At 46.1% G+C, this 16,104-nt stretch overlaps 1 protein-coding gene across 3 annotated transcripts in view; it reads right to left on the bottom strand.

The window, feature by feature from the left end:
- nalcn (sodium leak channel, non-selective) overlaps positions 1-16,104 on the bottom strand; it is a 61,729-nt gene that overhangs the window by 29,381 nt on the left and 16,244 nt on the right. For all 3 annotated transcript variants that reach the window (XM_034561525.1, XM_034561526.1, XM_034561527.1), the window contains 5 exons: positions 11,326-11,457; positions 9,898-10,065; positions 6,628-6,819; positions 3,882-4,019; positions 2,689-2,763 (listed from right to left, as the gene is read on the bottom strand). In XM_034561525.1, coding sequence (XP_034417416.1) covers positions 2,689-2,763; positions 3,882-4,019; positions 6,628-6,819; positions 9,898-10,065; positions 11,326-11,457 — 705 coding nt within the window. The remainder of the gene's footprint in view (positions 1-2,688; positions 2,764-3,881; positions 4,020-6,627; positions 6,820-9,897; positions 10,066-11,325; positions 11,458-16,104) is intronic.

Genomic DNA, 16,104 nt, shown 5'->3' with positions numbered 1-16,104 from the left:
TGCATAATAAGTGTGTAACGAATGTCACATCGAACATGACATCGGCGGGGACTCAAACATATATGGCAATTAATTTGAAGAACACACACACACACACACACACACACACACACACACACACACACGGCTGCTGCATTGGGAGTCTTTCACGGGCAGAAGTGAAACACGATGGCGTGTGAGGTGAGCCATTTGACTGCTTTTCTTTCCGCTGATAGTGTGGAGTGTGACGGGGAGAGGGATGTCAGGGGCCAGATAACCCGTCACCAGCTGTCAACATTTGCTCCACAGCGTCTCCAAACGTCAACGTTCGGCGTGCCAGTGAACTGTGATCGGCTCATTTATCCAATAAACGCCACTAATTGTGCCAGCGACAATGCAACGTCATACATTATTCCCTGTATTGTCAACTTGTGTATAGCAAGCAAGCAAGCCCTCCCCCCGCATCACACACACACACGCACAGGTGCGTGTGTGTGTGTGATTGGCATGTACTCGCTATTTGAATAGTTTATTCGGCTTCAATTTGTCATCCCATTATTTGCAATTAATTTGAACACCACCACGGTCTGTGTGTTCGACCAACTGTGAAGAAGAAAGGATTAAAAAATGTCTAAGGGGAGCGAACACACACATAGATTGTGTGTCAAACCGTCAACGTTTCAATATTATTATTAATACTGATTGATGTCTATCAAACACCTACTTAATTATCACTGTTTTTGAGAGTAGAAGATACTGTATATATTATCTTTTTTTATTTTTTTTAAAGAGCTTGCCATGGTCACTTTAAGGACAAATCAGAAACATTACCAACTCAATGAAGTCATTCATCAAACAGCGGCCAAAAGAAGAAAAGAAGATGCATCACATGCACTGTAATTGGTTTCTCATCCCTCAAAGCCCGCTTTTTTATAAAAGCGTTGGCCGTGTCATTGGGCCTCTTGCCAAATGTTTGCAGAAGCTTTCTCTTGTGGGCGCGTGATCACAATCTACGGCCCTATTTATATGCAGCCTCCGTATCTGTGATTGAAGCACCTGTAAAATAGGCAATTTTACAGTCGCTGCGCCTAATCACTCAGCTGTGGGTGGGAAATAACCTGGCCAGGCAAGCTGAGACTTGCCAGCCGGCTGTGAGTGCATGTCGTTTATGTGAGCATGTGAGTGTGTGTGTGTGTGCAAACCTGTTAATGTCAGTGAGCTTATACAGTAGATTATTTCATAAAGTATCGTACTGTACGGCTACCAACGTGAACTGACCGGGGGCTTTAATCTCTTTGTGACCGTTCAAAAAAACAATCCCCCCCCCCCATAGAGGTTCATCTGCACTTCATTTGATGGCAGAAACTGGTTCATCAGTTGAGCACCGAGGCCCCGTCTGACTGTGTCTGTGTGTGTGTGTGTGTGTGTGTGTGTGTGTGTGTGTGTATAGGTGGCAGCATTTTCACACAACATGGGTCTTGCTTTATCAAAATTAATTGTCCACTTACTCAACTGTGGAGGAAAAAAAAAAAGCTCCGCCAAATGAATGCAGTCACTCAAAGGGCTCAGCTGTTAAATAAAACGTGGCCGCAAACAATGAGCAGAAATGGCAAGCGAATCAGTTAGCCGTCCAGATCAAACTGGATTTTAAATGTGTTTACTTTGTTATTCTAACTGGTCACAATGTTGACTGAAAGAGAGCCGTTGTACTGGAATTCATGCTGGCCTAAATATCTTGCTACATATGATTAATTTAAAAAAAGGGAAATTTATGCAAATCAAAATCGATTGAAGCTTTCCTAAGGAATGCACGGGGGTGCCCATGTCTACGGGATGAAACCATCACCGTCAGCTGTTTCAACATTGCACAAGTAGGAAAGGAAACGGCATGTCCTTAAAGTGATGTGACCAAAAGCTGCTCTCGCCAAGCTGACGAGCACAAGCAGACATCTCAAATGTCAAACTAATCACGCTCGCAGCACTCCTGTACAAAAAAAATATTTACATTTTAAATGACAAAAAAAAACAGTGTCATTCATCACTTCAAGGCACCGAATGTAACGACCAGAGAGGAGTGTTAACATTGTGATAAACCAGCCACAGTGACTAAGCCCGGCAATGCCATGTCGCACGGCCACGGTTGGATTAGCAGAGCGGAACAGAACTCTATTGAAGAGGTGATTGACAGTCCTCGGTCCTGCAGTATAAACGGTCCAAGACTTAACTGAAAACCACGCACACACACACACACACACACACACAGAACTTGTTAACAACCCTTCCTGGAGAACAAGAAACTTCTAGAAACCTTATCTCATTTGTCTTAAACTTTTCACCCCCCCCCCCAAAAGAAAATGTGCCCGTCGAGGTGGAGCGTTGCATTTTGTTCGTATATTAGCGGTACCTACTTTTAGCTTGTATAGCTCATCAATAAACAAAACCGTGGTCAGAAGTTAGCCGTTGGGTTGTGAGATTGACACTTTTCACAAAGCCTGTGCCAACACTACGGAAACCAGCATCTTGTCCCGTCGCCTACAGATTGTGCATATGAAGGCAGAATCTGTTTTCAAGATGACCACTAACTCAGATGGTCATTGTTTAGTTGCTAATTCCCTGCATTTGTAATCGAGCTGTTCCCATTCCCAAATAACGATTGCCCTTAATGGATCCGAGTGGTTGCACTTGACATCATTTACAAACACTTCTTACCTGTTTGAGCTTCTTCAAGTCTTCATCCAACTCCAGATTGTCCAAGATGACAGCCACAAAAAGACTGAGCAGAATCTAAAATGCAAGTGGAAATATGCATGAGAACATAACGCACGTTCCCAAAAAAAATTAACAATTCCTGCACAGACTCCACCTTTGCATTGACTCGTTTAAAAGGTTGAGGTGCTCTCAGCGGCTCTCAACATGCAATGCGCTGAGTCGCCGGCTCGTAGCTAAAAGGTGCTAACCAGGCTAACAGTGTTAGCTCTGTGAGCTTTTGCTACAATGGCGTATAAGCTGTAACGGCCGTATGAGCGCAGTGCAGAGCAGCGGCCATTAGCTCGCCGGGTGGGCACGACCACATGCACTCAAAGCACGGCTGTGACAGCAGAGCACAAGAAGCTCGGCTCAACCAAAGAGGGAGAGCGACTTAATTCTCTGCTCAGGAAGACGTTACTCCATTAGATCTACACATGGCTAATAGTTGTCTGCTGCTATATTAATGCTGTGAGTATCAAAGTTAGCACATTTTTTAAAAGATGTCGCGGCCACAGGGACCTTTCTCAAGACAAATTAGGTTTTTTTACCTCCATAATCAGATCTCTGGGGGACTTGATTCCCGGCACCGTCAACTATTTTCAGTTTTTTAATGCTTCGCGTATAAAGTTCATGTCTGTGTGCTCCGCTAATATTGCTGTATTTAATACATGTGCAGCCCTTTGATGCATGTGTTGTGATATCGGGCTCTGATAAACTTTGACTTGACTTAGTGTCACTAGTCCCCATCGCCGTTATTGAAATGAGACTTTTTTTCAAAAGTACAAAGTCTGCCTAGTAATTGCATTCGCTGCTTGTTCTGTTCTGGAGGCCATCCTGTCTGGTCTGGGGTGAGCTGCGAGTCATCCTGAGACCGTCTGTTGTCTGATCGCTGCCCATATTCGGAGGGGCTCAAACCGCCGAAATGTCAGCACTTCTTTCTCCTGCAAGTCTGATCAACTGTGATTAGATGTAGCACTTGAGAGCACACCGCCTGAAGTGGGGGCACGAATTGGATGCATAAAGAAAACTATTTGGGTCTCCTGTTTTACCAACTCTGCTTTTACTGACCAAACCAATAACAGGAGTGTGAATAGAAGACTGCACTGAAACTTATTTGACCTTTCACATTTGAAACGACACAGTGAGCTCCTCACCAGGGTGGCGAACAGATGGTAGAGGATGAAGTAAATGGCTACGACCGGAGCCCACATGTGACCTACAGCCACTAGAGTCTGGTCCATGACATCTACCCAGCCCTCCTGGGTTAGAATCTGGAACATGGACATGAATGCCTGCAGGGAGGAAAGCACAGGATAAGAGGGAGCGACAGAGGCAAAGGGCTAGAGAGGACGAGGAGAGGGAGAGGCAGGCAGAGACGGCGAGGACATTACACCGAGAAGCAGAAGGATCTGACATTTGAAACATGCTTTCTTTTTTTTTTGCGCTGCGGGACAAATATTTTTACACAGCTGATCCCTTTCTGACCATTCCTCTCGAGCCAACCATTTTTGAAATACAAGACAGAGAAAGGAGATTGAAAGTAAGGAGCCATTCTTGTTCCTGTCCGGCTGCCCCTCTCATTGACGTGGCAGAGGTCAAATAAAAGTGTAGGGAAGAGCAAGCTGCAACACTGTGTAGTCAAATGGCTCGCCTGCGCCTCCTCCTTAGCATCTCAGCCCCTCCAACATCCCCCACGTCACAGCAGATGAAGATAAACCCAGCAACAGGTCGTTGCCCATGGGGATGGAGGGGGGGAAGACAGCCAAACATCATTAACTATGATGCGGCGTGCGTCTGTGTGCACATGAGGTGCAGGGCAGTAACAGAGACGAGGAGATAAAAATGAGAGCGAGCATACAAGTGGCATCTGTTGACGAGCAACCCCCTGGTGTCCCCCGCTGTGCCTGGGATCGGTGAAATGTTGGAGGGGGTGAGGAGGAAAAAAAAAAAAAAAAAAGAAGCAGGATGGAAAGATGAGGCTAATGAGAGAGAGAGAGAGAGGGAGAGAGAGAGAGCGGCTCAGGAGCACTTAGAAGTCAAAGGAGGGACCACATCTGTCGACCTCGTCGCGCGGCCCATCATCGACATCTGCAGGCCTCCCTGCTACTTGTCTGAGGCGTCCCTCTGGAGCCGCTCGCATGAATTCATAAGTGTTGTATGGAGTGCATTTCAAATTCGGCCCGCATGTCCCGATTTAACTGCATCGCATGTCTCCCTGAGAGCAAAACCCATTTGAACAGTAGGGCTCATTCAGAAAAGAGTTGAATCTACCAGGCTTTATATGTGCGGGCAAAAACGACGCCATTTGAAAATCAGACGGCTCCCACTGAATAACTGCGGATGTGGCCTGAAAATGCTGGCTAAATAAAATAAGAATAAAAAGAAAAACTCGAGGGCTGTCCTCGAACAAAGAAATTCTCAGTCGACTGACACACGTACGATGTTGTCGACCAATCAATTCATTGATTTTGATCGAGTTTCTCCACAAAGCATCACACAAAAAGCACCACTTTGAATCTGTTTTTTTTTTTTTTTTAACAGATGTTCAGTTTCTTGGAAATAAGTCGTTAAGCGTGAAAAAGCAATGACTAACCGGGTAAATAAATCTTAGTCGACAAAGACCGAAACTAAACAAAAAAAATGCAGCATTTGAGTGCATAAGTCAGTGGTTCTCAAACTAGTGGGGCGCAGTGGGAGGAAATGTAGAAAGACCTTTTATTGAGAACTTCACATATTACACAAGTTCAAAGTACACGGACATACAACTAAATCATTAATAAATACATGGAGAAACGCCTGTACCTTCGTATACATGTTTACGTTACAGCGCTAACCGGTTACGCTTGTGCATGAGGCGTAACCTGAGCATGAATTGAGAGTGGCCGTATCAAGCCTGCAAACAGGTTGAAAAAAGATTTGTATTGGAAAGCCGGCTCATTGCAGCCGCTAACGCTGATAAAACGTGACACACTGCACTAATTCTGTTTTGCACAGGTGGCACATTATTGTTTTTAAAATGTATGCAGTGTAAAACTCTTTATTGCCAAATGTTTGAACTTGTTTTGTTTAGGTGTTCACAGGTTGCACTTTATTGTTATTATCTTGAAAAGATATCCAGTGCAAACCAGGTTAATTACAGCCACAATAAGCTATTTCTTTGCCAGTACATGTATAACTTTATTTGCATTATTCTAACAAAGTCATTGCAAATTTGGTTTACTTGGAAGTGATTGCAATTTTCTTTATTCTATTATTTGAAAAAAGCACAAATGGAGGAGTCACATGAGGGGCATGGCAGAAAAGAGTTTGAGAACCACTGTTATAAGGAAAGATGCATTGCCATCTGATAGGCAGCAGTCACTCACTCACAGGAAGCATTGCATAACACAATGAAAAGAGAGGAAATGACATCCTGCTGCAACGTATCCTAATTCACCGGTCCGCAGGCTGCCCAACCAACAGTTACTCCTCATTTTTTGTGCGGTTTCCTACAATAGTTATTGTTGTTATTGTTTTTTTTTCAAAATAAACTTCCGTCTTCACAGGAAAACAACTCAGTTAGGTATAGTCAACGAAACTACTTAGTTAGGTTTAGAAAAAGATCGTCGTTTTGGGTCAAAATAACCACGGAAGTGCCGTTGTAGAAGTTACGTGACACTTCGACGGTCTGCTGGCTGAAAGTTACCGTTATTGGTTATTTAGACCCAATCTGTTCAATGAATCACCCAAGTGTGCTTCGGTGTGTGTGATTTCAAACAAGTCGTGATTCATTCATGCACAGTTTACCTGAGAGAACGCATGTCAAAATGCATCCAAGAAATGAGCTGAATGCCCGATCACCAAAGCCACTACATGCGGGTTGCCCTCTCGGTGGCAGGGTGAGCGTGAGGGGTTCCTTACCCTGGGGAACGTGGTGAAGCGGTCCAGCTCCTCCACGAAGCAGAACATCTGCAGGCTGATGGCCGACATGACGATGAGGAGGCTGGCTGTGAACACCACCAGGCTGCCGAGCTTTTTACCCGGACCAAATATCTTGTACACAAAGTCCTCCAGAGCCGGGGAGATCTTAATCAAACGCACGACACGCAGCACCTGAGGGGAGGAAAAGCATATGCTGTGAGGTGACGGCTTGTGTAACCGTCGTTTGATAAGCACGACGAACACAGAGGTGGTATTTTAAAGAACGTTTATCAGTAAATATCAGCGTTATAAAAAAGGAAACACAGTTGCACATTTGATTATAACAAAAAAGAACAACACAAGGCATTGATGTTAAGCCCAGTGGTAAAGGTGCAGTTATACGGTGCTCCGTCAACGGGCTCAGTCCCCAAATTGCTTGCGCTGACAACAACAACAACCCACGAAAGGTAATGCATACTGGTCTGGCGTTGATCTGGGATCCAGAAGAGTGGCTATTGATCGAGCTCTGCACTGATGCCCCATGGCCAAAGATTTCTCTTCAGAATCCCGCTCGAAGCCTAATGATTGGCTGCCCCCAGGAGGCAGACAGGGAGAGGCGGGTCTAAAGACGGGTTCCTGCAGCAATGATGAGATATGGGAACGGGAGGACACGATACCTTCTAGTCGTGACAGATCGTGAAGACCACCATCTACCCTATTTCACCACAAGCTCCGGGGCTGAGCGCAAACCATAAGAGGATGTGATGTGATGAACATCTTGTTGTCCAGACCACCAGAGAGAACTACGGCACTTAGGAATCGGAAAAGGGCAGCGTGCGATTGACATTTCAGCCATGAATATCTAACAATTTAGTTGCATATCTGAAAAACCGGAAGAAATAAATGGGACTGTTTTGAGAAGAAAAAAAATAAATATAAAACATAACTCGAGTACTCATGCAGACACGAGACGAGCAATAAACAATCAAATCTCATCAAGACTAATTACTTTCACGAGGGGTTATCCCAGCCGGCTCAGGTCCAGATGTGTGAGAAGGAAACACAATAAATAACTGTTGTTGCACGGTTGAGTCTGAAGCTTGTTCCCCCCCCCCCCACACACACACAAAGAGGATCGTGCGCCTGCTGCAAATGACTGACTATAAACGACACTCGGAGAATGGCTCTCCAGCTGTGCGGCCTGTGTGTGCTTCTGGCTCCAGCCTCTTGCAAGACAAAGCAATGCTCAACATAAAATGTAATTGCATAGCGCGTCGCATTGTCGCCTGTTACGGATATCCCATCCAGAACGCTTAAACCCGTGTTGGCCAAATACAAACAACTAGAATCGGATCAGTGCGTTCCCCGGCCAGAATTGTCCCCAAAAAAAAATGATACAATGCCCCGCTTATTCCGGATGAACACATCGACTGAACTGTTAAATTGCGCCGCTGCTGACCGGCTTCCGAACCCGCAGAATGGAAGTGCCGGAAAGGGTTGATTAAAACGCGCCCCGCCAAGTGGGACGTTTGCATTGTGCCCATTTGGTCCAGACCGAAAGACAATCGGTGAGACTCGTCTTCAGCGGTGAAAACACGCTTTGGTTGGATGAAATGAGACAACAATTGGAAACGAGCATCGATTGTGTGGTCTAGTGCATTCTCCTACAGCTAGCACACATTTCTGATTCCTCACAGAGCCTCCAGGTTAATCAATTGGGACTAAATGTCCTCTCGTTAAAATGGGACCTAGTTGGAAACTTGACGCGCAGTTACTGCCCATTGGCCAAAAGCAGACGCCTAATATAAATATGTGCAAATGTATGCAGCACTGCTGCGGATGAAAAATCGACGGACGCCACTGTGTTATGTGTATGATTTGTTGCTTTAAATGCTATTTGTTTTAAACAACAACAGCTTTTCACATGTGTTTGCTTGCATTGCAAACGTGCGGGTAACAGCTGTTGAGTCAGTCATGATCGGGGCAGCTTGTATGGTTAAGGCTCATTAAAGACCCATCAAGGAGCCCTTTCCCATCAGATCCTCCACAGAGATTAGCATCGACACCTCCAGCAAGGTCACAGGGGTTACACTTACAGGATCTGGATGGATGATAATGCGACACGGCGCCATCGCCACGTGTCACAATGGGTCAAACTCGGGATCTAACGGCACTTTGAGTCGCCGGGCCGGGGGTTTTCAGGAGCGGAGCGGAGCGATCGAGAGCTATTCAGTAGCCCAAACGCGACAGAGGCCAGGGAGATGTTGGGGTAATTCTTCCTCATAGAACCCGCCGTCTATTCTGGGAGGATTCGTGGAAACCTTTTAGATTACTTGTAAGGGTTGAAGACTTTACAATGTATTGTAAAGAGGACGGCAGTCGGAGCTTGATGTTACCGTTACGGACACGAAATGAGGAAGGCTTGGGAAGAACGTAAAAGGGCCAGACTCTCTACCCGGCATCTAGTAGCAGTACGAAAGAGGTACTGTACATATTTGATTTTTCTCCATCGTTGTCATTATAAAAAGCTGTTCATTATGCCACATATAATCGTTAGTCACCCCAATGTGCTCGTTGGTTTTATGCCACGATGCTTGAAGATTTAAAATGTCTGCACCCAGGCAATGAAAAACCGGGAAGTCAAAAACACTTGACAACTGCCCTTTGGAGGATGTCAGATCTCTCACGCACGCATACGGGCACACGTATCGGCAAACACAGAATCCATAGACACAAAGAATGTGGACCACCACTACTAGACTCATCTCCGGGGGGGGGGGGAGACGTGTCTAGTAGTGCATCACACATTATCGCCTCCACAGTTTTATGCAAAATATCACCACCTAAGAACAATCAGGGAATGACGCTTTTTTTTTTTTTACTGAATATATCAAATGTCCCACCAACAAATGTGTCATGACCGGAAAAATCACTTTACCGGATCTCTGTGAGACACTTGTGGTGTCGATGCATTTAAAGCACTTTGAATGAGTAGTGGAGAGGTTTTAACACCGAATAGCGATATGATTGATTCCTGCTCATTAATGCATGGTCACAGGAAAGAAATGTCACTCAATGATTCACGGCTTCTGTTCCACACTGCAATTTTGTCTGAAGTGAGGATGATTCAGTCATTATATTTAGGATGAAGGGATTCATGTGTGTTTATACAGGCATTTGTGTAAGTGCATACTGTAAACATGCGTGCGTGTGTGTGTGTGTGTGTGTGTGTGTGTGTGTGTTTGTGTGTGTGTGTGTGTGTGTCCATACCTGAAAGTAGGTGAACTGAGAGTGGTAGAGGTCGGGGTAGATGTGCAGCGTGGTGCCCACCACCAGCAGAGATTCAAACTTGTGCAGGGAAGAGCTGATGTAGCCGGTGAAGCCAAGGCACCAGATCTTCAGAAGAGCCTCCAGGTCAAATAGCACAGTGAAGGCGACCTGGGGCGGATTGGAGTCAGCGGTTTAGACTTCTTTCTTTTTCTTTTACTCCCTGCCGTGCTCAAATCTCTCTCAGCAACAAGCAGTTCCCCCGCAGTTAAAGGAATAACTCACCCCTTAAAAAGACCTTTTCTATATACACTACTCCCTGTGCGCCACCTTGAATTCTCAAGGAAAAAGTTATATTTCTGCGGCTAAATGTGGCCCCGGTTCACTTTAATTCATCAAGGATTTGCTGTTTACTGCGGAGGCATGTGAGAAGAAATAATGCTTTTTTAAAAAGGTAACGCGGGTACAGGTTACATTTTTATTATAGACAGACAGACAAGCCTATTGACAGCAGAAAGAGTCATTTTGATATGAATTTGAGATAATATTGGTGCAGTGAAAAGGAGGCAATGAAATTGGCACCTCACCAATAAAGCATGCATTTCTCCGTGTTATCGATGGCTGTATGATATGGGTGGAGAGAAGGTAATATTGTGTCTGTTTTGTTATTTTGTTTTCTCTTTCTTATCTCCTCCATTCAGCTGTCTCTATGTGTGTGTGTGTGTGTGTGTGTGTGTGTGTGTGTGTGTGTGTGTGTGTGTGTGTGTGTGTGTGTGTGTGTGTGTGTGTGTGAGAGAGTAAGAGAGCGAGAGCGAGAGCGAGGGGTGGGGGGGCGAAGGGGCAGTGATCACACTCTTCGCCGTCTTTGTTGGCGCTTTACCACCTGCATACTGATGACATCAAACCAACCTGCACGACACATACAGTGCAGAGTCGTGTGTGTGTACTTTACAACAAGAAGGAAAATAAAAAGAGCTCATAAACAAATATACTATACAATATAAAAATAATAAATATACTAAAGCTGATTAATGAAAATGCGCATAATTAAATAATAACGAATATAGACAAAGGTATGGATTATAAACTGTCTGGTATACCCTCACATCCCAAGTTTTGTATCATACATCACGAAAGTGGTAATATCAAGAGGCACTCAGATTATGCAGGATTAATCCCTCTTAATACCAGAGCATGACATTACAATGGAGGGCATTCCAAACAAGGACCTCTACTGGAGAGACGAACCCGCTTGTCTGTGTCCTTCAACAGGCTTTTACCAAAAGACCATCTCGTCCCGCTTGTTATCTAATGATTTGAATTCAAACAAAGCTTTACAGTTAAAGCTTTGCTCGATTGCTTGTGTCAATGTTAACATCTAGTGTTCGAGGTTGACATTTGGAGTTAAAAAAATAAAAACATATATCTCACCTCTGCCAGGTAAAACTCATCATAGTGTCTGCGGTAGTTCTCGCCTTTGTAGTAGTTGCTAGCGGCAACGATGACATCCACGGCGACCATGCTCAAGATGAACATGTGGAACACGGAGGACCGCATCAGTTGCTGGGGAAACAGAGCAGCGCTCGATTTGCAATCAATGTAAATTACACACGACAGGTGAAGGGGAAAGAAGAGGCCATTTTCATTTAGCTTCACATTGAGCTCGATCAAACTCTTTGTCTGGACGGATGCGAGTCCAGAATACCGTGATATATATGCTCTTTTTTTAAGATGTCAGCTATACACTACACTGTATATTTCGAGGTGGAAACAGGCAAAGCGGGAGGGCCGGCAGCTAAACGGCAGGAAAATTGAAAGCAATCAGGAGCCTTTCATTGGTTGACGGGGGAAACAGCCACCCAGACTGCAGAATCAGTGTTGCATTCAGACAGCCGGGAAACAAGAAAGGAAAGGGGCGGCGAGAAATGTATGTTATTTCCCGCGGGGGGACAGCAGGGGCATTGAACGCCTCCAACAACATCGCATAATGGAAACAATCGGGACCGAAAAAGAATGAGGGGAAACAACCCCCCCCCCCCCCACACACACACACACACACACACACACACTTCCGACAAAAGCTCCTCACTTAGACAAACACCGTAACGTATGACAGATGTGATCGTCGCAGCCTTGATCCGCATGCATGTGGCATAATGGACAGCTTGCGAGTGGGCTGAATCGCTCACCCTAAAAAAAGACTTGCATGTGAGACTGGAAATAGGAACGATTGGAAAAGTGAAGAAGTGAAGTTTTTATGAGGTCGTAATCTTAATTATTCAGTTTTCTTGGGCTCATTAACTTTAATGAATTAGCTTGTTATCGCGCACAACATTATATTCACTGTTGCTGCAAAATGGGAATTTTGCCATCGTCTAAACTCAACTGGTAGCCCAGACTGATAGAGCAGCTAGTCTTTAGCTTACTTCTTTTTTTACACACACACACACACACACACACACACACACACGTTACGCTCCCTGACTGAGATTGGACGTGACAAAAGCAGTTTGACATTTCCAGCAACCAGACCCCCCCCCCCTCCGTGTGTTTTGTCTGAACGAAGTTGTGTGTGTGTGTGTGTGTGTGTGTGTGCGTTTGTTCTACTGTATCTATGTGTACGTGGGGGAAGGAGGGAGAGACAGAGGCAAACTGAGAGAACAGAAAGTGGATGCTTGTACGTATGAATTGGTTTTCTCAAGGTTCCTGACTTTGCGACATATTCCCCGTCAGCTTTTGGGAATCAAACAGCCTTGTCTTTTTTAATCTTTGCCCCACGTTATTTATTTATTTTTGTTTCCCCAAGTTCTCTAAAGATGTGCCTCCACGTCGCTCTGAAGGCAAAAATGTCCTAATTCTCCCAATGCAGCCGATGGCACCGGCACTCCACATATGGCCTCAAGATGTCAAAAATAAATTCAACAGCATCCATGGCGGGACAAGATGTCTTAGCTTGTAAGTCTCTGAAATCCTTTCACACCTTTTTGATGGATTCTATTTCATTTGTGTTGCTGTTTATTTTCTAAAACATGACCCAGTACATTCTACAAAAATACCGCATGGACTCTCAGTTGCTTGAACGTAACAGAGTGTATGTGATAGAAATTATGTATGCAAAAAGTGTTCCAGATTAAAAAAGACATCATTTCAAGTGTAAATTGGTATTTGGGAAAACAGTTCACGCTGGGTGTGCTTTCCTGCTGTCAAAGAGAAAACAAAAACAACATTAAAAAGAAGAAGAAATAAACACCTCCTTTTTCGCCAAGCGTTCGGACTTCTTCTGATTTTCTTTTATTTAAATTTTTTTTTAAATCACCCAATTTATGCCCTGTCAATTTAAACAGTGCAGCAAAATCCTCACTTTCTAAAGGCTGTCCAGTCAGTGCGACGTCAACTGCAATCTCACAGAAGAGGAGAGACAGTTGTGCTCATGAGAGGTGTCCTGACATAGTCCGCTGTCAATAGGCATAACAATTACGCAGATTATGCAGATATATAGATCGATCGATAGATAGATCGATAGATCGATAGATAGATAGATAGATAGATAGACAGATAGACAGATAGACAGTACCTGGTGCATTTCCAGTGGCCGCCACTGTAAAACAACAAGGCAGACTGGCGGACCAATGGCTGCTTCCTCCTGCGCCGTCTGTTCACTCAGACTGCCAAGAAGGAGGACAAATGCTCTTTCCTACCGCTACGTGAGACGAGTGTGGCGCTCGCGTGCACGTGGCTGGCAGGGCACGGATCAGCGTTCACACAGGAATTGTCGCAGACCGTCCGGGGGCCACGTCCGAGGGCCACGTCCGGGCACCGCGTCCGGGCACCGCGTCCGGGCACCGCGTCCCCGCTAGAGTATCTCTCTCCCGTTTACAGAGATCAAGAGGAAACTTTGAGCGATTATGGGCCTCGCTGGTGTTTTTCGTTGACGATGAATGAACAAGTGGATCTGTACCGTGCGGTATAGAAGCGAGCAATGGGAGAGATGTAGAGCAGGTAAAAAAAAAAAAAAAAAAAGTATCCTGTCAAACACGTGAGCATTGCACAGCTAACTTGTGGCTAAGTCTGTTATCTGACTTTTGGACTAAAAGAGTGTGGGTGTGTGAAATCTTGCTGGGTGGAGGTTCTGGCGAAGTGGGAGCCCCTTGGCTTATTACAGGCCAGAAACGAGCGGGCTGACTCATGTCTCTGGCTGGGGAAAAAACGAACCAGCTCTTAATAAAACATGATGTCTGCGCCCTCCAACTCTTAATTAATATCCGCTGTGCTCCGCCACCTCTGCGTCCGTTTCCTGCCTGGCTAACTCCTCGTGGAGGTTTCATTTCCTTCCATTGGCTTCATACATCGCTACACGCCTGCATCCGGCTGACTGCGGTCCAGACCGAATGAACAGTCCGATGCAGTCGTCGTGTTGATCTCACTGGGCTGGTCACATCTCTTGGAGGTGTATTTGTTTCCCATTATACATGTATATCCACCCCTCTATGCCCTTATACACATTCGCCGTCTACAACAAAATTCTCACTGTGATTACCTTGGCATGTTGCGCGTGTGTGTGCGTGTGTGTGCGTCTATGGGAGCTTAGCATGATACAAGACGTGTCATCGGGAAGTTTCAAAGGACAAAGATCGGTGGCAGGGGGGGAAAGGGAAATGAATCAGTAACCTTCTGGGTTAGGACGGGAGAGGTCAAAAAGGTGCCCCTTTCATTCTCCTCTGTATTCAGCTCTGTGGTTTAGGGCCGAGAACGGAGCAGTGAGTGCTCGTTGCCAAAGAGGCGACGCTCAATATATCCATTTCCTTTTGTTGGCTGCATTTTCTACTATAATACAGTAGCAGTGTTTAGTTTGTTCACTGTTGGCAGCAGAAGTGCTGGTACATCTCATGAGCACCAACAGCCATCACGACTGCAAATAGATAGCAGGAACTGAAGCTTCTCAAAAGAAAAAATGAAATGAAATAAATATGGAACAGTACTGTCCGTACTCACTGATCCATCCATCCATCCATCCATTATCACCCGCTTATCCGGGGTCGGGTCGCGGTGGCAGCAGGTTCAGCAGGCCGACGCAGGCCGACCCAGGCCTCCCTCTCACCCGCAACACTTTCCAGCTCATTCTGGGGGATCCCGAGGCGTTCCAAGGCCAGCCGGGAGATATAATCCCTCCAGCGTGTCCTCGGTCTTCCCCGAGGGCCTCCTACCAGTTGGACGTGCCCGGAAAACCTCTAATGGGAGGCGTCCAGGAGGCATCCTGACTAGATGCCCGAACCACCTCAGCTGACTCCTTTCGACACGAAGGAGCAGCGACTCGACTCCGAGCTCCCCCCTGATGTCCGAGCTCCTTACCCTATCTCTAAGGCTGAGCCCGGCCACCCTACGGAGGAAGCTCATTTCGGCCACTTGTATCCGAGATCTCGTTCTTTCGGTCACGACCCAGAGTTCGTGACCATAGGTGAGGGTTGGAACGTAGACCGACCAGTAAATGGAGAGCTTTGCCTTCCGGCTCAGCTCCCTCTTCACTAAGACGGACCGGTACAGCGCCTGTTTTACTGCTGCAGCCGCACCGATCCGCCTGTCGATCTCCCGCTCCACCTTACCCTCACTCGTGAACAAGACCCCGAGATACTTGAACTCCTTCGCTTGGGGTAGGCAGTTTGCCCCCACCTGGAGGGAGCAATCCGCCGGTTTCCGGCAGAGCACCATTTCCAGTGTACTCACTGATGCAAAAAAAAAAAGAATATATAGAAATTGAGGTAAAAAAAACATCACAACAACTGTGGCTTAGACTGACAATTAGGACTGCTGAAGATTATCCCATTCAAAAAGCACGTTGGACTGTCACAGTGGGAGATGGAGGCTCCGTGTTTTGAGGGCTATTTTGGTTTGTAGCCCCTGCAGGATGGGGACGCTGCTGTGAGTGTGTGGCTGGCTAATCAATTACATGTAATCTCCAACTGCTGCAGACCGACAGCCACACGCGCGCACAAACGGACGGACGTCACACGGGCAGATCGACGTGCCGACAGCCGAGAGACGCGGCCCTGACTCCAGCACATAAAAGGCGGTCCGGCGGGTGCAGGTTGGGGGCAGGGTGCCGACAAAAGAGAGAGTGGCACACCCGCCAGCCCTTGAAACATTTGACGGCCAATTTACTCTGGAGCCAGGCAGACCAGAACAGAAACTCACACCCCACTTCCTGCAGGCTAG

The sequence above is a fragment of the Cyclopterus lumpus genome, chromosome 21, assembly GCF_009769545.1.
Source record: "Cyclopterus lumpus isolate fCycLum1 chromosome 21, fCycLum1.pri, whole genome shotgun sequence".
In the NCBI taxonomy this organism is placed as follows: domain Eukaryota; kingdom Metazoa; phylum Chordata; class Actinopteri; order Perciformes; family Cyclopteridae; genus Cyclopterus; species Cyclopterus lumpus.
This window is presented reverse-complemented; position numbering and strand designations above follow the sequence as displayed.